The sequence below is a fragment of the Dendroctonus ponderosae genome, unplaced genomic scaffold, assembly GCF_020466585.1.
Source record: "Dendroctonus ponderosae isolate FM_Combo_2020 unplaced genomic scaffold, Dpon_F_20191213v2 Dpon_F_20191213_8, whole genome shotgun sequence".
NCBI lineage: Eukaryota > Metazoa > Arthropoda > Insecta > Coleoptera > Curculionidae > Dendroctonus > Dendroctonus ponderosae.
The window spans coordinates 2,609,812-2,635,345 of NW_026019016.1; the positions used below are offsets into that span (position 1 = coordinate 2,609,812).

At 35.2% G+C, this 25,534-nt stretch overlaps 1 protein-coding gene across 2 annotated transcripts in view; it reads left to right on the forward strand.

Moving 5' to 3' along the window:
• The window catches only part of LOC109544827, a 67,778-nt gene that overhangs the window by 4,536 nt on the left and 37,708 nt on the right, over positions 1-25,534 (forward strand). Inside the window, exons 2-3 of one of the 2 annotated variants that reach the window (XM_019915184.2) lie at positions 4,266-4,461; positions 18,912-20,397. In XM_019915184.2, coding sequence (XP_019770743.2) covers positions 18,990-20,397 — 1,408 coding nt within the window. In that variant the 5' untranslated portion in view covers positions 4,266-4,461; positions 18,912-18,989. The remainder of the gene's footprint in view (positions 1-4,265; positions 4,462-18,911; positions 20,398-25,534) is intronic. The other variant, XM_019915183.2, reaches the window with a different exon arrangement.

Sequence of the window (25,534 nt, forward strand, 5' to 3'; positions counted from 1 at the left end):
ACAGGAAGACCGGAAGATTTACAAATTGGCGAAGATTATGGACTCAAGCTAGCAGAACAACTGAAACTTGTACACGATGAGGTCAGAACAAAATTAAAGATCGAATCTGATCGAATGAGGAGCCGATATGACGCCAGACCGAATCAAGTCGGATTTAGCAAAGGTGAACGAGTTTGGTTTTTCAATCCCCGACGGACAAAAGGCCGTTGTCTAAAGCTTCAAAACTCCTGGGAGGAATCCTCCCTATACGATACTCACCAGACTCAACGATGTCACAAATCGGGTCCAGAAGAGCCCTCAGGCAAAATTTAAAGTTGTCCACATTCACCGTTTGGCCAGATATAACGACTTTTTCCTCGGTAATTTTAAATCGATTACGATATTGTCTCGAAGGTTTCCATATTGTAAGCGAAGTTGTGTCCTGTGGATGTGAAAAAAATGCTTAAAAAATCAAACAGTAAGTGCATTTAATAGTACCTTTCTTCATTTTCGATAATTTCTTCTCTCACAACTTCTATAACAATATCATAAAACACCAAATTTAATACAAATTCAACTTGTACTGAAACAACGTCTTTAAAACACACTTATATCTGATATTAATTTGTCAACAACTTGTCCGCTTACACTTACCGGCTACTTTTAGGCTACCCTTTAAAATAAGCGGCTTTACCAATATTTATAACGGAATTAGGTTATATGTAACAGACAATCGAGTTCCAGAAAATTAAGCGGCCGTAAACTTTATAACGTGCGTTAACTTTTAACGGAATAGTTTCAGAATAGGGCCCTTATAACTCATTAACTGAACTCAACCCAGGCATACACAGCAATCATTTGAAATAAAAAATTGGACTTTGGAGTCAGAAAGATCACCACAAAGAGCTGTTGGCACCAAATATATTTACCTCATAATGGCGGATAGGCTAAGCTTTGGTCCTGTTGTACGCCACCGTGTTTTATACAGCCACTATTGTTGATCTATTCTTGATATTCTTGATCTATTCTTGATATTGAGAGAACGGAGTTTCCCCGGGAGCCCCCAAGAAATCTCTGCTTGCTCAACATCCTCAGCGGAAAAAAACGTATTCTTGAATAATAGGAACGCCAGTGCACATGCAGTCCATGCAAACATTGTTCCACACTGATTATGTGGCAAATTAAAATGGAGATAATTTTGACAGTCCGACAGACTGGCCAACCAATGGCCATCGATATGCTACATAACCCCAAGCAAAGTCGAGGTCATAAAAGATGCTCAAACTTTTGCAAAAAACGGAATTATTATGCTCAAATGAACTCAAATTTAAAAAGTTTGTCATTTTTTTGCCTTCATTTATGGACCCTTCAGGAAAAATGTTCACTGAAAGTGCTTAATTTTCACTAAAAGTGCTCCTCCTAGAGAACCTCAAACGACACCATCACCGAGATTTATTATGCATATTAGCGACAATTTTGCATGTGGAGTAACGAATTGTTGTTACCTAAAACACGATTTAACAGCAAATGCCACCGGACTAATTTTGACGTCACGGCTCGTCCCATTGAGTTGTCTTGGAGGTGTGTTCTACTCGCTTATTGAAGTTTGACGTGAGTGACTGTTGACGCTTGACGTACTAGAGAGTGATGTGTCGTGCGTTGTGGAATATGTGTATTGCCGATTGCCTAAAATCAGTGAGAAAATTCACCTGCCCTCTGGTTTAGATGAGGTGAGTGACAGAACTGACAGAATCAAGAGTTTGGTGATCTGTTATTATAATTTGGCTTCTCACCGATTTTAGGCAATCAGCTATATACAAATGTCCTGTTGGTACAAATGCATCTATGACGAAAACAGTTAATCCTGACGGTAAAATCTGACCTCTTAGCTCTTAAATATGATGAGTAAGAAAAATTGACCGTTTTAAACGCTTAACCGAAAACATTAAATTAGAAACCAAAGCTGCAAACAATTAGAGAGTTATTAAGAGCTCAATAAGGACATGCAGTAATAAAGTTTGCTGTATTTTGACACATACGTCTGCGCAATTGAGTATAAAAAGAAAAGATCCCTAAGAATAGTGTTCTGTGCTATTTGTGCAGCAATACTGTCCGCGTTATTTCTACCTTAAACTGGCAGTTGACATTTCTAACGTCCGCTTGCAGATTAAGTCCACAGATTAACCTCTGTGAAAATAATAATAATAATAATCCTTTATTTCAAATCATGGACAAACACAAAATGAAATGACGTCAAAAGGGGCACACATCGGGACAAAACTCTCTTAAACTATAGGGTTCCAAACCTATTACCATATTTTTAATTTCCGTTTTGAACAATTTTTGGGAGGAAATTTCTTCTGGCTGGGAGACAATTAAACAATTTTATACACATATACTGGGGTCACATTTCCGTGAGCGATAGCTTTCACAGCAAGTTTCACTAAAATACGTCGTACCATTCTTCCGATATTTCGAAAAAGATATTTTTTTTGAACAACTTTAACCATCAATAGCAGAGGAGCCAGACAGTTTTTGTTAATAAAAGTTAAATCAGATCGTCTTCTTTTGATGCAAAGAATATCGCAGTATCCTTTTGATCAGAGATAGTTTTTGTACAACATATTTTAATTGTAAATTGGTGTTCGTAGTTTGTATGAATTTTAACTCTGATGATGGCGCTGTCGTCTCGACGAAACGTTATGAAATAAATGATGTACACATTTTTATTTCACACGTTGAAACCCAGGAAGGAAAAGAATATGATAACAGATACACGCAGTCTGGAAAATAAATCAAAATTAAACTTATTACTGCATATCCAATAACTCTCTAGTGTTAGATAAATAAAACAGTACTTACTTAAAATGTGATCGATTCTAGTTTTTTTAAGACTTTTCTGCCAGGGTCCTTACTGTTACTTACAGAGTTGCTATGTAAACAGTAATATAATTTAATCGTTGCGACGAATCATGTGCGTTATTTTCAAATAATTGAGTTTGTTTTCTATCAGTAAAATTTTGTAAGCCCAATTAAAATATAGAAAAAGTACGAGTCAACAATTTTACACAATAACTCATTAAAAGAGCAAATAGTCTGAGATTTTTAAAATTGTTTTGTATTATTATTAAATAAATTTTGTCTACTTTTACGACCTATATGCAAGACTTGCGAGACTTTTGCTGCAAGGCCAAGACCAACACTGCTGAAGATTGAGACTGATCATCACTAATCACATAGAGAACCTTGTCGTTTCCTCGTAACGTATTTGTAAATTTAATGTACCTGTTTGTAATGTTTTACCATCCGTTTGCCATCTGGAATGTTTCTTTGTAGTTTGTCCATTATAATTATTACATATAATTTGTGCTGTGCATACGTTTTGGTGTGGGTGCATGGTTTTAGGTGAACGTATATTACTGCCACTTCAATTCTATTTGAAAACATTCATTAAAATTTATACATCAATAACAATAGTTTCTTTTCGAAAGCGATATACCCTAACAAATTCGTGGTCTGCATAGAACCGGTAAAGATTTTGCATATTTCTAATATAACGCTTTTGTACACGAGCGTTCATTTCATCAGCAACATAATCAATAGATTCTTCGAAGTGCTTCATATTCACAGTACTCGTTCAATTAACAAATAGGTAGGTTAAAAAGCAAGCAAAACAATGCTCTTGTTATAAAATCAGTTACAACAACCAACCTATTTTTTTCCATCGTACCAGGTGCTTCCATTTGAAAAAAATGACGTTGGTGGTGGTAGCTTATTTTCGGACCACTTGGTTATAATAAATTAAGGATAAAAATTGTCGGCGCGGAACTTTTACCCAAAATAGAGTCGACTAAATTTTAAATGAATTAGACATGACTTCTGCGACTCGCCGCACAACAACCAGAGATCAAGGTCTTGTCCACACTGTACCTTAATGTTATGTAGACAATCAGTAAAGAACGCATCCACCTTTCTGGATGATAAATATTTTTCTCTCGTAATTCATTCTACAAAGTGGTCCACTCTTAAGGTCTCGTAATCAATAACATCTGCCTAGTCCTTCTTGTACGGAATCTAAAATATGATTAAGGGATAAATCGGATGTCATAAATCATCAACACAATTGAAATAAGCAGTTTAAAGAACTAATTGAGACGATGAAGATCTTAGAACCAGCTGAATGAGGCGGGGACAGATTCCAAGATTTGCTCCATCCCAATTCAATAACGCTGTAAAAGAAGTGACCCATTTTTCGGATCAGTATGATAATAATTAGTTTTATGCAGAACTAATATGGAAGCTAACATTGACAACCAGCCGAGAACTACCAATGGCAAGCGACCAAGTTCATACAGAAAAAAAATCGTAACATTGGTAAAATGTCACACAATGAGGTTTTTGTTTGAGGTCTTCTGCCCGGACTCATCTAAGGCGGTGTGCTTTTCTTCTCACAACCGTTTAGTGACCAACAAATTTAATGAGGTAAGTGTGCAGTTCACTTATGATTTGATTGCAATGGAGCACTCGTGTTTGCTGAAACGATGCCAGAATGTTTATCGCCCAAATGTTCGAAGACATCCAAAGGATTCGAAGGGCATTTTTCAAACCTCCCATAATGAACGTTCCTGGCCTAAAGCAAAACTCTGATTTGGACCAGTGCTATTAAGGTTTTTGACAATTTACCCGTTACCCGGACCTGAAAAAACGAATAAGAAGGGCATAAAAACGACAATACCTTTGAGAAAAAGTCTTCCATTTCTTCCTTTCCTTAGCACTGAATACGGGTCTGGAACCAGTACTGGTTTCAGATTCGTCTCAAAACAGAAACTCTGATTGGCTCGAATCGTCAAAATCGAACAATTCCAATATTTTCGAGCAACGTTCACTGTTTAAAAAAGTGTCGACGAACATTTAAAAAACATGGATCTTCTAATCAACATATTGAAGATGAGATGCAGCTCTGGCATTTATTAAACTCTGCCTATCGGAAAAACCTGAAAGAAAGAAATAAAAGGAAAAAGTTACCAAAAGACAGATGATTTGAACTAACCTTTCGAGGACATGATGTAGATTGGTCCGGCGATGAAACAGCATTTGGAAGGAAATAGTTCAGACAGATAATCCAATCATCATCAACAGCAACACCAGCAACCAATCTTCAGCTCCGACTGGGACAGACTTCAGCGGACCACCATAACGATTTCGCTGTGACCGTGAGAGAGTGAGACCTCCTGTGGAAGGAGATCTGTGGAAGTGATTAATTTTTATTTTGGGGGGAATATTTTATTGGGAAAAAGTTTCATTGAAAGTTCTGCTTGGATCAAAACTTCATGAAAAAAAGATTTAGTGAAATTAATTTGCAAAAATGGAACTTTGGAGAAAATATTTGGAATATATTCTAGTGACGTGTAGGAAAATGGTTTCCAATTTGGCAAAATCTTGCCGCAGATCAAAGTCCTCTTTAAGAGTTTCAGTCTCGGCGAAGGCCGTTTAATTGAATGAATTTGCGAGCCATTTCAAAGAGACGATTAAAAAGGTTCTTACTTCCTACAGTTTCATCCCTTCCACATCCGCCACCAAATAAACGCTGGCAAAGTTTCTGAGCAAACTAAAGAAGTGTTTCATCAGGCCAAATATTAATTTTCATTCACTTGAAGTAAATAAGCAGTAATCTTTGTTTTTTAAACCAATAATTTGCATGCGAATTTTGATCTGTTGAATATGATTCACTCATATTAGTCTATGTTTTTATTTCCAGGGACATTTTACATTTAGAAATAGCTAAGTAGATATGAAAATCGGTTGGTTTTGGTTACGATACGAATCTTACAGGGCACTTCCTAGTAATAAAGCAGGAAAAATTCAGAAAATTTCCGAATTGAAGCAGCAGTTTTTCTTTCTATTCAAATTTTAGTAAGCAAACGTCCACCAAAATTTAGTCCACGAAGTCGGGAAATTACACTGTTAATACTTGCTTGTGATAAAAGCCCCACATTAGCGGTGGGAATTGTCTGTCACTTCCGAGTTTATTTGCAGGTTTCAAATTCCAAAATACCAAATCAAAGAGAAACGAAACAGCCTTAAGGTGCATTTTGAATTTTTGAAATTGAGCCAGCCAGAAATAAGAGATATGTGCGTGCGCTCTTTGCTTTCTTAGCAAAATGGCTTTGGAAAGTTCTTGTCGTTCTTTCGTCTCTACAAGCCTTGTGTGATCACACTATGCCCTAAGATTTGCAAATCTGATCCAAAAAGGGCACTAACATTTTTTCAATCATAACTCCGAGGTTTTAAACGGATTTTAATGGACAAAAAGCTAAATGGTAGAGAGAAGAATCGTCTTTCTGATCAATCCTTAATGATAGACATCAGCCTAAAAATACGAGGGTTTCACATTTTTGGCTGCGTTTATACGTTTCAGCTTTTCTTACCGATTTCGGCGCGATAAACGCCAAAAGCTGCACAATTTAATTATCTTTGAAATTGCTTGATGTATTTAGCGAACTGTTTGTAAGCAACATTTTCAACACTCTTTCTGCTAAAGTGTTGTGCTGTTTTTTTAAATTATTATTTGTGTCCACTGTTGAATCGGCTTTTTGAAACAGTTCTGTGGGGTCTTCAGAAGTGTGGATAAAATAAACGAACATACACAGTGTCCCCCATGGAAACACATGATTAAAAAAATACTCGACAATAGTTGGTTAAAAAAAATCGAATCTTATAAAAAAAAATGTGACTATTGATGATAAAAATTCTCCAAAAAAATTATGCTTTTTCGAATACCGCGAAAATAATACGATGACTTTCTATGTAAATTTGTTTCTATGCAAAACTCATAGTTAGATTGAGTGTCTTGGTACAAAAACTAGTGAAACTTTGCATTTTGGTGCTTGACTGAATATTTTTAAATAATACAATATTAAAACACTAAAATAGACTAGATATTAAAAATATGAAAAATCCGAAAGACCCGTCAGTTTCATTTGTAATTATGTCATTGGGTCTCCTTATAGTACAAATGATTAGAATGTTCGGTTACACCGTTAAAACCGTTGAATAACAGGAGAAAAATCTAGTTTAATTTAGTTGATTGTTTTACTTTATGAAAAATAACTCTTTTTACGGAGAAAAATACGATCTTAAAGAGAAATTTCTACAATAAAATCCATGGGATCTGCTTACGCATAATCGCAACGTATAATATAAGTTGGTGAAAATGTTGTCTATTTTCCTAAAAACAATAAGAAGGTCTCTTTTCGAACTCTCCCTAACATTGATAAGATATTCCCGGATAGAACGATTGGCAGTAGGGAACCAATTGAATGGCCTCCAAGATCACCGGATTGAACGCCCTTAGACTACTTCCTTTGGTGACATCTTAAGTCCATTGTTTAAAAAACACAACCTGCTGATATTGAGGATCTTAAAAGGCGAATTGCAGCAGAATGCAAAAACAGACTTAATTATTATTTACCGGAAAATTGACAACATTTGAACAACTTATATTATGTTGCCTAAGTAGGTCACATAGGTGGGAAGTTTTCAAATTGACACTGTACCTATATGTAGATCAAATAATTGTTGATTGCTGACTTACCTACCACTAGACGACCCTCTTAGACACTCTGTGGACAACTGAAAGAATGTTTGAAAATTCCGCGGTGGTGATGGCGGTATTGACAAGATCCAAACGCCCACAAGTGGCTAAATTATAACCTCCCTTTAACTACTCAAAACTGAGATTTATTTTGTTTAGTTCTACTAGTTTTTGGCGAGCCTTTAAGCAGATAGAATCATTGAAATGACAGTTTTCCAAAAATTTACAAAAAATAAAATTCTAATTAATTTTAATTTTTTTGCCCTGCCAACCGCATGGCAAACGAATTCCTCCTTGTCTATCACATTAGGACTTTTCGGAGGGTCTGCAAATTTTTTCTCGTTAAGCTGCAACACCAAAACATTTTTCATTTGGTATTTGTCTGTTACCTATTTTTCTTATTTTTAGTATTTCGAGCATCAATTCGGCCCTTTGGCAAACAGTTGAAATTTTTGGGCAAAATTTCCTGGTCCCTTTATAAAATTTTCGTGTTTCTTTTTTCTGGCAACTTTTTGGTGCTAAACATATTTGAATGCTGTTGGTCGTGTCATTTTCAGATAATTCCAGCGTTTCGATCGATTTCAGAAATTATAAAGGCGGAAATCGCATCTACTAATATACATGATAGTTTCAATACATTTTACTTAAATAAAAACATGGTAACAATATGCGCAACGATATAAACAAACAAAATTAAATTTAAATAACCATTCTAATGTTAACTTAGCAGCAGTCTTTTAATTAAATTAAAATTTTCAGACCGTAAAGTTTGCACTGAAGTTCTTATTTCGTTAGAAATATAAAAAATTATTTCCTAAAGTTCTTCGATTGTATTCACTTCTGGTGAATATACCGTACTTTTTAAATGGTCCCAGAAGTAAAAATCAAGGGCGTTTAAATCGGGATATCTAGAAGGCGAGTTTATAGGAGCTTCTTGACCCCTAGCAATGCATTGCGGGCAAACTAGTGCCCTTAAGAAAAAACAATAAGAGATAAAAAAATTGCTAAATAACTTGTAGTAATTGAAAAAATTATGTTGATAAAAGTTTGTGCACAAAGTGATAAAAGTGCACACAAAGAAGTTCTGAACAAGACAAATGTAGGAGTTCCACAAGTCTACCCTGTATAAAAGTAAACTGAACTACAAAACACTACCATAGAATGGCTTTGAATTATCTTATAATACGTACCAAAATTTAAGTTCCCAATGTTTAACCGTTTTAAAGAAAAACAACAAAAACTAATATTTTTCGCCATTTTGGAGATCAAATATCTCAAAAATGAGACCTCAAATTAAAAAAGTTCTCAGGAAGACCTCCTAGTCATTTTAGAGGAGCTAAAATGACTAGGAGAACACGCTGCTAAAATATTTTGACATATTTATGGCACACACCCTGTATAAACGGTATATTACGGACAACACCCTGTATAAATAACAATTATAAAGAAAATCAAACACAATTTTAGTTTACACTTTAGTTACTACAATTAGTCGCTTCTGTCTGCTGCACGCTAAGGATAAGAGAAAACAAAACTTTTTGTTTAATTTAGCAAAGTTCGGGTTGCACTCGCCAATTTGACTTTATTCGGAAATGTGCAGGATTATTGATTCAACGTTGGGCACCTCGTTTAATTTGAAATTTGGAGCAAAATATTAAATTCAAGAGATGCAGATAATAACGTCTAGTTTAATTAAAGGTAATACTAATTGGCACAGGGTCTAAAGTGGCAGGCCAAACTTATATTTTTTAGATGAAATGCCCCACTTTTTTGCATATTCGAATGCCTGAAATTTTTCGTATCGTTCGAATATGCAATAAAAAGTGCGGTATTTCATTTAAAACAATGTAAGTTTGGCCTGCCACTTGAATTTCAAAGGAACACTACTAAATTTCAAATTAGATTTAAAAAACGGGGTGGCGAATGGACATTGTTTTGGAAACTAAATCCTTTCGGAACAGACAATTTTATGCTGAACGCATCCAGAGGTGATGATCCAATTTTGATTCACCCTGTATTATGTCACCTCTTAATTTACGTTCACCACAGGTAGAGAGTGCCTATATTGACTTTGGCTTGAATGGATATCTGCTTTGGTTTCTTTTATCCCAACTCCGTGTTAATTGCCGATAAGGAAAATCCCATATATTATCTAAGTAGGTTTTGCTACTCAACACCCTACTGACCAATTTTACCTGTTATAGGAGTAAAATCTGCAACGAAAACATGCGGAAAATTATCTGGTTAATTTTGAAGATCGAATTGTCGTTTATCAATACCCTATACGTCCCGTATAGCATTATCGATGATCATGAGTGAAATTAATATTCAACATTTTTCTGGCATCTTTTTGAACGTGTCTCAACTAATCGTCTTGTACTTGATTCAATGGGTAATGCTTTAATGTGTTATACATAGATTCTAACGCCTTTGAAAATAGTTCTTTTGAAGCTCATGCTCATGCTTATGCTTTTGAGCGTCTACCTCATATTTTCAACATCCTGTAACGCCTATTGTTCACTCAATATAAGTATGTTGAAAATCAATACGATCGACTTTCTTGGCCGATGGAGAGAATCAACAGGATGAAACTTTCAGGTTCGAACCCTTTAGGTGACAAATAAATCTATATCATGTTAAGTGGGCAAAATTTAAGGTTCAGCAATAAAACTTGATGTGATATATGGTCATTTAGGAAGAAGAAAGTATTGGCTATTTCTTTGAATATGAGTCCTGGGAATTTGTAGTTTTAGACTAAGATTTATGTTGGTTCTCCGAACAGTCGTAATTGTCGAAACAAAAATCTAAAATATTACGTAATTATTGTAATTGTAATAATAACTGTAAAATCTTACGTATCGTTACATGGGCGGGGTAAGGGGTTGAAAAATGGTTGCTATGAGGCCAGCTGAAAAAAATTCGTTTTGCCCAAATGAAGCATTTTGAACGGCATATGATTTAATTTTGTTCATAATCAATCCGTTTTGGCCTACTTTCAGATCTCAGAATCTCAAGAGCTTTTGAATCTATTTAACGATAACAGCTAATATGTAACATGTGTAATAATTGAATTTATCATTAATAAGTATGTTATCGAATGATTGTTGTTTTACAAACGAGGAGTTTGATAAAATTGGGTCATCTAATCCGAATGAGCTAATAAGTGAATCGTCCAAAATTTCGTCCGATAGTTTGGTGAAGATTCGGATATTTTGCAATCGTCCATTAATATGTTTTCATGAAATCATCTTCGACATGGAAATCCCTACTTTTAACCACACAACGCTAATCACCATGCGGGACCATTGATATTTGTTTATTTAGGACTGATGAACATTTCCCGAACAAGTATTAAGTATCTAATAGGTCTACTGCAGAATAATAGCTCGATTGGGTAATTAGGATGTCATTCCAAGTCATTTATCTCGCAATTCCACATTCCACAAACAAACGATGTTGGAGATTGTCTTTTCGAAGAGCTTCAAACCCCCCAATCCTAATTTAATTTCTTGTTTCCGGTTTCTTTCTTGTTTAGCAAGGGAATACATTACTTTTGCGTTAATATCTCGTCGATCGAAAATTAATTAAGCTTTACATTAGCTTAGACAGCTAACTTAAGATCCGATAAGTCCGATGAAATGAAACTTTAGTTACTCTCTAGGACTCTCTACTCACAGCCATGGCTGTCTTAAGGTCTGTTTTTTAACCTGATTGCTTGTTTTTTAACGGCGTTTGTATCCACGTGAAAACTTTCTAATTTTACAAGGATTTTATTATGATTTTGCATCCAAACGAACGTTTTTTTTTAAACCTAATTCATTAAACATTCTATTGCTGCTTTGAGTACGAGAATATCTCGCGTTTCGCTCTTGTTCAGCTCACTGTTGAATATTTGGTTTTTGCTTTGTTATTTAACAATTTTTCGAAGATAATCGGGCAAATCTTGGCTTGATTCCGATTTTGAAGAAACTGTTGAAGTCTTCGCGCTTTGTTCTCAAGTGATGCACTTACAAGTTTCCATTTTTCGGTTGTAGTAAGTCACGCAAGCGAAGCGATTAAAGCGTAAAAATCAATTATATTTTTTTTGCTAATTTTACCCATTACCCACAAAGTGCAGGAAAGGGTATATAAATGACACTCCGACTATTTTTGTAGATTGATAATTTACATGTTTACAATTTTCAACAAAAATTAGTTAATAGCTTTTTGAGAATTTTGCTTTTATGCAAGGTGGTTTTTTAGTGTGATAGAGTCCATTATTTCCGTTGCTGTTGAACTTTCGAAAAATAGTTTTCTATAAAAGTTGTAGTGTGCACATTTTAAAAATATCTTATATGATACAGAGTGTCTCAGAAAAGCGAGGCAAGATCAAAGTGTATTTTTTTAAATAGAACTACCCATTTTTCGTGAGCTCATGGCATGCAGCCTGAAACGCTGCATATGCTCCCTAAATTGTTTTTTTCTTACTTGCGATGTTGGCAGATTATCGCCATTTTAGTAAAATTTTGCTTAAAAACATGGTATCTAAAAATTCATTGTAGAAGCAAAAAAAGCAGTTAAAGATTTAAAAAAAATACGTCGTTTCAATCACCACGGATCCGTTAAGAATTCTATTGAACCAAAATATCAATACATTGTACAGGGGTTAACAATGTGGACTTCAATTTAAAACTTTTTAACGCAAAATAACTTTTGGTTTTCAAATGAAAGTACCTGTATATTAATACGTCATTAGATAGACAATTTACAAATTTGCATTTGCACTTTAAGCTGTGATATCAACCGTTTTCAAATGATAAATTATTTTATTTAAAATTTTCAAAAAGTTGTTACATTTTGTAAGGTGGCTATGGAATTCATTAAATAAGTGACATGCATTAGAAGCCACCCTGTATATACCTGATATTACCTGATGGTGGTCGGTAGAAGTTTGCAAATCTGCTGTTCTTATCTTTCTCGATAAGGTTTAACCTTCAACCCCTTTATCCCCCCACCACAATTTGATTTACGACCGGATGGGTTGAACATCAACCCTTCTTTCTCTAGATAAACTCTAAGTTCCTTCAGTTTCTACTGAATCTTGGTCAGGTGCACTAGTGTTCAAACAGGTGTCTTGCTCATTTTGTCTTCAACTTTGTCAAGTTTAAGTGCGTTTAACACTGTGATCCTGTCTTCAGAGAGAGCATCGTTTTCCGGGTTCTTTTATTGTGTAGGCCAAACAATTTTAAGAAATTGTGTCGTTGGGTAAGTCAATTACCTTTTTTTTTTTGAGAGTGATATTTTTGGTTTTTGAAAATCGTAATTTCCAAAACCATTTAGTCAATAAGCCTTCTGGCCGACGTTTCGACTTTGCCGTCCCCCCATAAGAAAATAGTGTTTTATTTTTGCCACCATCTAATGACCGAAAAAAGCAAAAATAAACAATTACTGATTATTATCACGGTCATTAACCACAACATCAAATATATTATATTCCGACTATTTTTACAGATTTATCTTTCCAAGATTGATTTTTGAAAATGATGGTTTCTATGCCCTATGATTTTTAGACTATTATCTGGATTATTGCTTATTTAGCTTCTTTTTTTCTTCTGCTTCTATGTTTTTATCTGGATTATTGAACATGGGTGGACTGAATTAAAACGGTAGCGTCTTTTTCTGCTTTCACTTTATTGTTCTTCCGTTGAAATTTTTTTCTCAGCTCCAACCCCGTCAAACTCCTTAAGCTCTGAAACCTCTGAAATTTAACTTTCGAGTTTAGAGCGATCTAAACCAGCGAGCGGCTCTTGGGCCTACTGCAGATTAATCTCCATTTTTCGGTCAATTATTATTCCTAGCAGCTACTCCATGGGAACTCATAAGGAGAACTTTTGCTTCCCCGTTCAAAGTGTACAGGCCGAAATTTAGCTTTTTATTATGGGTGGTGCAAAGTTGTTTTGCCAATAGTTTTCCGGGTCGCAAACTGATTTTTCCTTCTAATTTATGTGCTGGCATGCCTGCCTGTTCAGCTTGGTGTGTGTGCCTGGTGGCTCATTTCCCGACTTATTTGACGCATTAAGGCGGATTATTCCAACAAAAGGCACTAGTAAATTAGTAAATTTCTTGTTTATGGAAAACACTATTCACAATTGCATGGCTGATGTGCTTTTTTTTATCGCAATCCTGGTACACGCTCAAAACGAGCTTAATTTGAACGTATAGGGCGTCGGTTTAATGTTTTGGTTTTTAACAATACGTCGATTTTACCGGACCACAAATCGATTCTCTTATTAAAATTCATATTATTAAACATTCCTTAAATAGCAACCAGTAATGAGAAGTCTTGATATGTTGATAAATGATATTCCAATATCCCACGTGATCGTATCTACATTTTGTTGTGAGGTTAGAATGAATTAGAATAGAATTAGAGGTTAGAATAGAATGAATTAGAATGAAATTATTCATCCAAATAGAACCACCACTTCTTCAGTGGACAAATCCATTTTAATGTACAATATTTATGTGAAATAAGCTTTTATTCGCATGTTACCGCGATAATGTTAACATAAACAGACACAACCCTATTGTTTCTTAAGCCTATGCTTTCATTTGATTCGCTGTACGTAAAATAATATTGTTCCTTATTCTACTTTATAAACACCCCATTAGGCGTTATTCTTATGCTTTCAGCCTTATCCTTATTCTCGTTTATAAACCCACCATTAAATAACAGCATGATATATTTGATTCGCATTTAAATCAAAATTAAATCGACCTCTAAAGACATTTTACCCTGATCAAAGCGTTTATTGATCAATCATACACTAGATATTCTTTTCTGTTTGCTGTACTTCTGCATTCGTTCTAAAATAGCAGAAGCTTTGCCAAAACTTAATAATTTTCCAAATTAATAATGCATTATCTTATCTGCTCATATCAACAGAAGCAATCATTTTGTCGCTTGTTTCTCTTCGGAAATTTACTACTTTGTCGTACAAAATTCGTCCAAAAAACAATAATGTGTTTTTCTCGTCAACGAAACCGGCGAAGTAACTTTTGAGCTCAAAATCGTGTTTTTATTTGAATTTAGAAGGTTTTGTGCAAATTCATCTTGTCGCTTGCTTCTCTTCGGAAATTTAACTTTGTCGTACAAAATTGGTCCCAAAAACAACAATGTGTTTTTCTCATCAACGAAACGAGCTAAGTAACTTTTGAGCTCAGAATYGTCGTTTTCATTGGAATTTAGAAGGTTTTGGCAAATTCATCTTGTCGCTTGCTTCTCTTCGGAAATTTAACTTTGTCGTACAAAATTGGTTCCAAAAACAAAAATGTGTTTTTCTCATCAACGAAACGAGCTAAGTAACTTTTGAGCTCAAAATCGTGTTTTTATTGGAATTTAGAAGGTTTTGTGCAAATTCATCTTGTCGCTTGCTTCTCTTCGGAAATTTAACTTTGTCGTACAAAATTGGTTCCAGAAACAAAAATGTGTTTTTCTCATCAACGAAACGAGCTAAGTAACTTTTGAGCTCAGAATCGTCGTTTTTATTGGAATTTAGAAGGTTTTGTGCAAATTCATCTTGTCGCTTGCTTCTCTTCGGAAATTTAACTTTGTCGTACAAAATTCGTCCAAAAAACAATAATGTGTTTTTCTCGGCAACGAAACAAGCTAAGTAACTTTTGAGCTCACAGTCGTGTTTTTATTGGAATTTAGAAGGTTTTGTGCAAATTTATCTTCTCGCTTGCTTCTCTTCGGAAATTTAACTTTGGCGTACAAAATTGGTCCAAAAAACAAAAATGTATTTTTCTCGTCAACGAAACCGGCGATGTAACTTTTGAGCTCAAAATCGTGTTTTTATTGGAATTCAGAAGGTTTTGTGCAAATTCGTCTTGTCGCTTGCTTCTCTTCGGAAATTTAACTTTGTCGTACAAAATTGGTTCCAAAAACAAAAATGTGTTTTTCTCGCCAACGAAACGACGTAAGTAACTTTTGAGCTCACAATCGTCGTTTTTATTGGAATTGGGAAGGTTTTGTGCAAATTCATATTGTCGCTTGCTTCTCTTCGGAATTTAACTTTGTCGTACGTTATTTGAACTTGGTCTAAAAACAAAAATGTTTTTTGTACTACTTCTTGTACAAACTAGTTCTAAATTTTTCGATAGTTAATTGAAGATTTTACTTCTAAAATGTTTCGATAGTTAATTCGAGACTTTTACTTCTCAAATTTTTCGATAATTAATTCGAGACTATTTCTTTCTCGGGAATTTCACCCAAAATTAAAATTTAATAATAACAATATTAGTTTTTCTATAATCCTGCCAGATCAAACTGAACCGTTATACAAGGTTGAATTGAGAATAACGAGGTTTTGTAACAGAGTCGTATTTTTTTTGTAAATTTTTATTATTTTTCATCTGGGAGACTTTGTATGTTTCCGGTTATACAAAAGAAATATTTTTCGATTAGCTATCGTCGATTCCGTGTGGTTTGCATGGTGTTCCTCTCACTTCGACCGGGGCATAACGACGAGGATTATTCAATTATTTCAATTCACTTTCTCTATATTGACTTATTTATTGTTGAAAAATGCGTTTAATATCGGCATTCGAAAATTGTTTGCTTGAAAATAAGGAAAATGCTCCATGAAAATTCCTTCAACTTTCAACGGCATTTCAGTTACAGTGGCGCTGAAGACCAATCATTTTTGTTTAACACCTCGTAGCTTCTTTAACTTGAATGTTTGGGAAAAGTGGTGCTTGTTTAAAAATTAAGCTAATCGTTTTGAGCTGCATCTTGAAACTAAAAATCAAGTTAAAGTCGCCCTGTTTGGATAGTAAAGCGTGTTGGATCGGAAGCTAAGTGAATTGAGCCGAAAAATTGTGAAGTTTTGCGAAACTATAAATGTTTTAAAACTGTCCCTCCCTATAGTTACAAATATGAATACTTTGAAAATCCACTGTGTCCACTTTCCTCAAAGACATATTAAGTTCAACATTGTTCTAAATAATTTCTTTAGCGAATTTTTGTATGTGTAGCAACATAAATAACAAATATTTTTATAGTTTTTTTCGGTTCTGTCCCGTTTATTATACAGGGTGTCCCGTAAGCACAGGACCAAAAGGGTACTGCAATATTCTTTGAATCAAAAGAAGACGATCTGACCTAACTTTTATTAACAAAAAATGTCAAAGTTCTTCAGTAAATTTATCTGTTTTGAAATATCGGGAAATATGTTAAAATGGTACGATGTATTTTGGTGAGACACGCTGTGAATGTGTTCTTATACAAGATTCATAATTTGATTAAACAATCGAGTTTATCCGTAGTTACATATACAAGTGGAGAATTCTTGAGGGTCGTGATGCAAAAACTACCAGAACTTTTTATTTCGTGGATGAAATCAACTCATTTTTTTTGGTTGATGCACTAATCATATGTTTACCATTTTGTGCTCTTGGTAAAATCTTGTAGCATTCATAATTTTTTCGCAAAAAAAGATGTCTGTTTTGTCTGTCTGTTAGCAGAGGAGCCAGACCGCTTTTGTTAATAAAGTTAGGTCAAATCGTCTTCTTTTGGTGCAAAGAGTATCGCAGTATCCTTTTGATCATGTGCTTACGGGACACCCTGTAGAATATAAAGTATGTAAGAAATATGATCTGCAGAACATATTCTGTTGCCTATTATTAGACACAATAATATGATTTTTTTAAATTTAGCTCATCCCCGTCTTACATTACACTCTTGTATTCAACATTGATTCAGGATATGATCATTTTTTAATTTTTTATTGCTGAAAGAGTTAAAAATAATTTGCCAAAAAAGATCCCGGTGTATTTCGTAACTGCCGAAAAGAATTTTGGTAATCACAATTTAAAAAAATATAACGTTATACATTGAATTCAATTTAATTTTTTTAAATTACAAAGGCTCATTGTGCTCATGTGTATTTTAAAGTAGCTGAATAAGAAGATGGTAAAAAATAAAGACATGGATTTTTCCACCAAATCACACGAAAAGTTTATACAAGGTGGTGCTCAACTAATGTGACGAAATTCAATGACATTGTTTATGCAAAAATAAGGTGTTTTGGGCAAATTTGCCTTATCCCAGTTTTCGAGGTACAGGGTGTCAAAGTGTAACCAAAACAATTTTTTTGGGGTCAGTCAAACGGAAAATTCATCGAGAAATCCAGATTTGGAATTTCTTAGCTTGAAGTTCCTAAGTGAACGTTAGTTCTGGAGCCATTGAAAACTTCACACATATTTTGGGTTCTAAATTATCGATTTTTGTTGCCAATATCTCATACTCTCTTACTAAGATAAAATGTGTACTTGGTTCAAGTCGATGTCTCCCAGGGTTTTCGAGATATTTCACGTTGAAACCTCTAATGATTTATTCAAATTTAATCTTTAATATTGTCATTTTTGAAGCGGAACATGAACAAATCTTGTTTTGCTGTGAGCTGACTGCTAAAGGAACTATTTTAATTTCTACTATTACATTGAATTTATTGAAAATGCCTCGATATGGTTTGTGTTTATGTGCAAGAGAATTTCAAAAGCTGCAGAAGACTTCCGAAACGAAAATTATTTGTTTTTCCGTACGACAATAATTTATTAAATTCTTTGTTTTAATTATAAATAAATTATTATGTTTTTGTTTTATTGGAAATTTGAGCAGATTATTGCTGTAATTTACATACTAAGATCAAATTTGAGGTAAAAAAATTACTTAAGGTTTCAATGTGACAAATCTCGAAAACGGCAAGAGTTATCGAATTGAACCTTTGACTGACTTTAGGAAACATTGGAAAACGAGATTTTTAAAGCCTGAAAACGCTCTGACGCTCCAACAGCAAGCCACAAAATGGGAAATTTGAGTTCCCGGATCTAGTAAAACTGGTTAAGAATTTATTAAAAAACCGCGAAAATTTGTTTGCAATATTTATGCCCAAACTATGTGCCAGTGATTAGTGAATTTTGCCACATTGAGGACTACCCTGTTTCGAGCCATCCTCAAAAATATTGTTGGAACAAGACAGATCAATTTGGCCCTTGTCTGTCGTATAACTTTTTCGGTTATTTTTGCCCTTTTCCGCGGAAATTTTGAAATCACAATTTAATTTTCTCGATTGTCAGTCTGCTGTAAAACTTGGTGGAAATATTAACATTTATCTTAATAATAACTAATTTGTTCACTAAAAAATGTTCTTTTCAACCATTTATGCATTATGCAGAGACACTCCTAAATTCCCCCCAGTGTTATGAGCGGTATAAAAAAATGTTTAGTCCTTAACAGTCATTTTTGATCTGATTGTATCTATTTGCTGAAATCTAATTGTATAAATTTTCTTTGCAGCAGCTGCTTGATCGTTAATCGACCCGCTATCCAGGGCTATTGTGATGTTAGAGTAAGTGTACTCATCGACACGAAATTATGAGCATATCAGTGACAAACGGGCGTCTCTACCATGAAAATATCAGTGATTTCCCTTGCAACGATTTCGAGGGATGCGATTTGGGATTCTGCAAAGTCGGCAGGCTCCTTTCTCACTATCGAGCTGAGATAGGAGCTGTCAAGAACGGTCTCCCTACTAAGAATGCCATTTTGGGCTGTCCAAGTCCTGATCTATTATTGCCCGCATTGGATGAAACCGATTTTCCAACTAGTAACTTGTCTCTTGATGAAGCGGAGAAATTAATAGAATGCGTCTATTGTTCATTCGGATTTTTCAGCCTATTGGGAAAGATGTGGAAGTTCGAACCCAGTTTTTTTGATATCGATCCGTCACATTTATTTGCATATTTAACCAACGTTTGTAATGAATTCGGAATCGACACGATGTTTGTGGACTGTTCTACGCTGGAAAAATGTATTGAAAACTCGTCTCAGAAAATTTGTAAAAAGCGGGACATCCTTCTCAATAACGAGCCATCACCCAACATCTGCATGTGGTCTAGCCCAATTGTTCCACGGGCTGAAGAACTATGGGAGTCACTTTTGAGTCTGCCATGGAAAATGCCGAATTCGGAGAGCCTGATAAAAAATGTTGATTCGTTTCTTTCAGAAATGAAAAATGAAATTGAGAAAAAAAAATCAGTTGAGATCGACGACGTTTTCGCACGAATAATAGCCAATCATGCGCCGCGAAGTGCCGCAGAGGAAGACGCGGATGTGCAATGGGAGCTGTTACAATACGAATACGCGTACGCAGCAGCGGGGTTACCTTTGCTTAAGACGGATGATGAGGATGAAGAACCACCGGTGAAAATTAGAAAACCGAAAAATAAAAGGAGAAGAAGAAGAAATGCAAATAATAAAAGGAGAAAGGTGGAAGTGCCTATCAAAGTTCCAATCGTAGAGCCAGAAAAAGATTTACCGTTGGATAAACCACGCACAGAGTCAGCAATCGGTTTAAGCTGGGAGGATTTCGAAATCGGAATGTCGCAATTACCACCATGCGATTTGATAAACTTGGATATGTTTTCCCCAGAGTCGCAAGATGAGATAGAAGTTGGAGACTTGTTAGGTGAAGATGAGACAAAGGTTAGAGACGTGTCAGGTGAAGATGAGACAAAGGTTAGAGACGTGTCAGGTGAAGATGAGACAAAGGGTAGAGACGCCTCAGGTGAAGATGAGGCAAGGATTAGAAACGTCTTAGGTTTAGATGTGACAAAGGTTAGAGACGACTCAGGTCAAGTTCTTACAAAGGAAGGAAAGAAAAAATTCATGGAAAAGGTCTGGATCAATTACGCAACTGCCAACGATCACAGCTACGTTAAGGCCATCGAGCTGCCAACATATAATATGGCGAGCTACGGAGTCGATACACCATCGGACTCAGGTGAGTTTTCATTTTTTTCTGTTCTTTTGAGGTACAAGATTGTTGCTCTGTGTGGGTTTAATATAGAGGGTGTTATTTCTTATAAGTGTTTTATGACGAAACAGCCCTATTTTGCTTATTTGAATCGATTCCAAACAATTATTTTCATACATATCAGCAATCCTGTATACAAGGTGTCCGTACGCACATGATCAAAAGAGCACTGCGACTTTTGTTGACTCGCATGAACTTATATGACCTAACTTTAATGAAGAATCAATATGCGTGTGTTGGTCAGTGTTGATTTTAATGAGAATCGCTTGGATTTGCTTCTATGTTAATGAAAATTTCATGAAGCAACCCAGTTCATTCGCTTTGGGCAATTTTTGGTGAATTCTTGAGTGTTTTTCTGCAAAACCACCTTGCACTTTATTTTGTTGCTGAAATCACCTGATTTTTTTTGAGTTGATACACTAGTCCTTTTTTGCCTATTTGCACTATTTGTAAAATAGTGTACCATTCATAGTTCAACAAGCTATTGCTATTCAACAATTTAAGACATTAAATGCAAATGTCGCAGTAAGCAATCATGTTCTTTTAAAACACATTTTTATCAAGCGTTTTATAATTTTCAACTATACAATTCTTAAGCTGGTCGTCTCTGGGAAGCGTTTTCGTCAGAGTTGCGTTCCTCAGAAAAGGCGAAAGCAGCGAGCTTTTCGGCAAGAAAACTGAAATATTTAAAAACTCATTGCTGCATCAAAAATATCAAAAATTGATTAGTGAGTGCATCACATCAAAAAGAACGAGTTGATTCCAGCTAGCTACGTGAAGTGAAAAGTTCTGGTTTTTGTTCAGAATTCACCACTTGCCCAAGGCGAGTCTTCACACTTCAAACTTACAAAGTCTTAGCGAGTTTCATTAAAATCCATCGAATCAGGCCGTTATTTCAAAAAAGTTAATTTTTTTTTGAGAAAGTTTTGTTACGTCAGTTTCTCCAGTTTAGAGAAAAAAAATGTTCCAATTCCCCTTTTGGTCGTGTGCTTACCGAACACTCTGTAGATTAAACAAGTTTTGTGCATGCAGGTTATTACCAAATTTTCGATTTATCGTAAACCAATCAACAATATTGATTGTAAAATGTGCAATTTTTCCCTGTTCATTCAGTTCAATCAGGTTCATTCCTAAAGCCTAAGGCGGTTGTCAGTCTTGGTTTTTTCGCTTCAATTGAATTAGTAACTTTGAGTTTTCTTAATTAACGCTTGCGTAATTTTTATTCGATCAATAATAGCAAAACGCCGTAATTTGGCCGGTAATCTGAGCAAACGAATTTAAATTGGTACATGAAAGAGTTTTTTCAACTAAAAAACCCATTTTGAGACCGATTGGTCGCGATAGCGATCGGTCTTAACATTGGGGGGCTTAACATTTGGGTTCAAAAATTGCTGCCAGCTCCAGAAAAATAACGTGAAAAGCTCCTACGCAAGTTTACCTACATAATCCCACTCTTCTGTATCGGTTTTTGCCAACGAAAGCCCAAAATCAAGTGGTCAGAAGCGCAGAGGGCTTAACGACTAGACCTTGAACGCAAGGTGAATTGATAAGAAATCGATTTGCTTAAATTTTTGTTACTAGGCAGGTATAACGACCCTTGACGAAACCGGCCATAAGATAAGGAAAAATCGTCACATTTGACACACATTTGTTTCAATTACATAATAATTCCGGCCTGGCTTTACGAGTGCTTATTGATTAGATTGCGGCGCTAAATTTAGTCCGTAGTACTATTTCAAAGTCCTCAAAATGAATGCGTGGGAATGCGATAGCAGATTCATCCATTTAACGGAATTTCCCCCCCCAAAAAAAACACCAGCCCTGAGTTATTTTTTTATTATCAGCAACGAAGCTTATCAGTCGCAGGTAAATATCAACATGAAACATGCTCTCTCTGGTCATTGCTCCGGACGTCGATAGGGAAATGCGTCTAAAACTCTTAACTATTACCATCAACAGTGATTAAAGTTCGCCCACATGCAGAAACATTCGTCATGCACCTGTCCGAAAGCCAGATGTGGAGGTCAGGTCTTTTCCAACCCCACAGATTGAAGCAGGTCTTTGCTTGACTTTGCTTTAAGAACCCTTCATCACTAACACCGATTGAATTTTTTTTCAAAACTCTAACTACCGCCTGGAGAAATCTGTGGGAGAAAATTTCGATTAGTCCAGACATTAATTTCAAAATATACACGAAAATTAGTGCATTAGTGAATGAACTAAGAGAACTTACCATCCTTGAAAAATCTTTAGTTGTTGATCGATTTCTATGATTTTTTGTTTTCAGAATCCGTATTCGATTAGTGCATACTCTCAATTTTCACCACGTAAACTTTCATTCAAAAACGTACCATTTTTGGAAAAATACGAAAACATGATGACCGGTTTTGACCTAAATTGGCCTAAGATCCATCTGATCCTATTTTCATTGTAGCTCGGTACTGGTTTAAAAATTGTGTTAAAAAAAATACCGTTTGCAATATTGTCATAAAGACACTTAATTATATTAATTAATCATTGCTCTTAAATCTCTTATTAAACTCTTATTAAAGAAATAATTACAATTTTTCTCATTATTAAGCCGAGATAAAATATAATTTTACAATTTCTATTTAATTCGTCCAAAACCAAAAATTATTTTGATTTTTTCCCCACCCCGTATCGCAAAACAATAAAAATCGATAATGGATTATAGGTAAAGTAGGTACATTTTGACAATTTGAAAACGTGTATGCATATTTGTTGAAATTTTACTAGTCACTCTATTGCATTTTTTAAACTTAGCTTCTACACTTTGCTCATTTTTTCAACTTTGCTTTTATTACTTGAGACAGTGATTTCCACATTTACAAGGTGTTTAAAAAAACATTTTACAGAAACAAAGTTTACATCTTGTGCTCAAAGTGTATAAAAAAATCCCCTTTTTATCTTATGGTTTTCCAACTGTAGCGTCTTCTAATTTAAAAATTTAAATCACAAATTTCTGTAATTTATTGAATTGAAAAAATTAATTTGCAAAAAAACTATGAATATTGAAAGCACTTGCTAGTCGAATAAGCAATTTCAACACCTAAATCAGAAAAAACGATTCATTGAAACTGATCAAGAAATATAGAATTTACAGAGGTGGAAAGCTCATCACGATACACTGTATGAAATGATTAATAATTTAAGTAGGATTAAAAATGAAATTAGTCTAAAGATTTCAGCTTTACTAATGGAAAAAGACGTCACAACTTAGGGGTCAATAGATTTTTTTTAATTATACATGGTGTCCCGTAAGCACCCGATCAACAATGTACAGCAATTTTGGCTAAAAAAACGATCTGGACTAACTTTTATTCAGAAAAAATGTCTGGCCCTCTGCTGTTGATGGTCAAAGTTCTTTAAAAAAATTTTTTTTTGCTTTGCTGGGCTTTGTAGTTTTTTTGGATTCAGAATAGAAACGGTCTCTAGTCTCGGATGGCTCTAAAATGTAGCGTACTCGCAAAAATCTATTTGAAATTAAAAGTTTAAACTATTGAAAAACCGTGCCAAAGATCCATCTTTAAAGAGCCCTTGGGAATAATTTTGACAAAAAACAATTTGGGTCAAATCCACATGATTTCGCTTGTTGAAAGCGAAGGATCTTTCAAGGAAAAGGTGCAGAAATTGAAAAAAATCAATCTGTATGGTGAACGCAACTAATTATTCCAAACCGAAGAACCGACTCGGAGAATTTCGAATAAATTTCACCGTTGCCGAACAGGTTTACCAATTGTAGAAATGTCAAGAAATGAGACTATGTCGAGAACGGCCCGAAAAAAAAAAGACGGTGAAGCAATTCGCTTCAGTTGTTTTGCTGCATGCGTAACAATGCCGATTATCGCTTTCAATTATCCGGGTTTTAATCCATATACAGGGTGTGAGTAAGAGATTTGAGTTTTTCGCGTGAGCCCAATACTGTCTTAAGATGAAGAAAATTTAAACAATGTTCAGCGGCACCTTGGGTGAGGTCTCTATATTTAGAAACCGTTTTCCCAATGACTTTTTGACCGGGAACTACTTTTAAATCAGCCAGTTATGTGTGTTTCGACGAGTGACATTCGAGACTAATTATTATGCTCCACGGGCCCGCCTAATGAATAACGTTCCCTTTTAAATAACTTTTACCGAGTTCCAGGAAGTCTTTCCCGGTGGCGATCGGTGCCAAATTATCTGAGCGATTTCAAGGTAGCTTTCAGTTGGGAAAACAGGAGCAGTTGTAGTAAAAGTCTAGAGAAAACCTTGTCCCGACCGGCTCATTCTCGGCTATTAATAAGACCGAAGTAACGTTTGCACTTATTCAATTTTTACTTTAATAAATTGCTGTGCCGAAAATAATTTTTTGGCTAGGGCTGGTGCATTCCGTTTATTGTAATTTTAATCTTGACCTTTGGGAAAGTTCTGGCGCTTTTACGTCCGGCCAAGTGAAAGTAGCAAGGCAAATTGGCGGAAAACTGCTAGTTTTCATTCGAACTTTTTGAGCAAAATTTAAGATTTTTACCGGGGGTAAAATCTTTCGCGCTCATTCTACTATCGAGCTTCGACTATTATCTCGGTTTGTACACAGAATACTTGAAATTTATAGAAGTTTAATTTCCGCACCATACAAGTTCGTCGAATATTTCAATAGATCGTTGCATATTTTCTTGAATTTTCCAAGCGTGCAAGTTCCACGAATCAGTGCCGAACCGGGAAACACATCTAAAAAATGGTGTTGGCATTTACAAGAAACTGATCGAAGTCGACTACACCGTAAGAATGAATGGTAACGTGCAACCTTGAATTTTATTCTGATGTTCATTTGAATTACAATACGATTTGCATAATTTCGCGATTCCGCCGTCTGGCGGTTCGTGGTATATCGAACATTCGCGCTCAGTGGAAAAAATGCAATAAGACATACGCTGAAGCCCATTAGGCCCTTGAGCAGCAAATTTCCGACATCTCGTAACTGGAAATAAATAATTGGGTTTTTTGCGGATGCGACCATGCGTAGAGGAGAGAAAAGCGGAACATTGTCACGGTGGGAATGCGTGGAATGCACAAATTTTCGTACTTAGTAGGAGAAATTGGGCCAAAT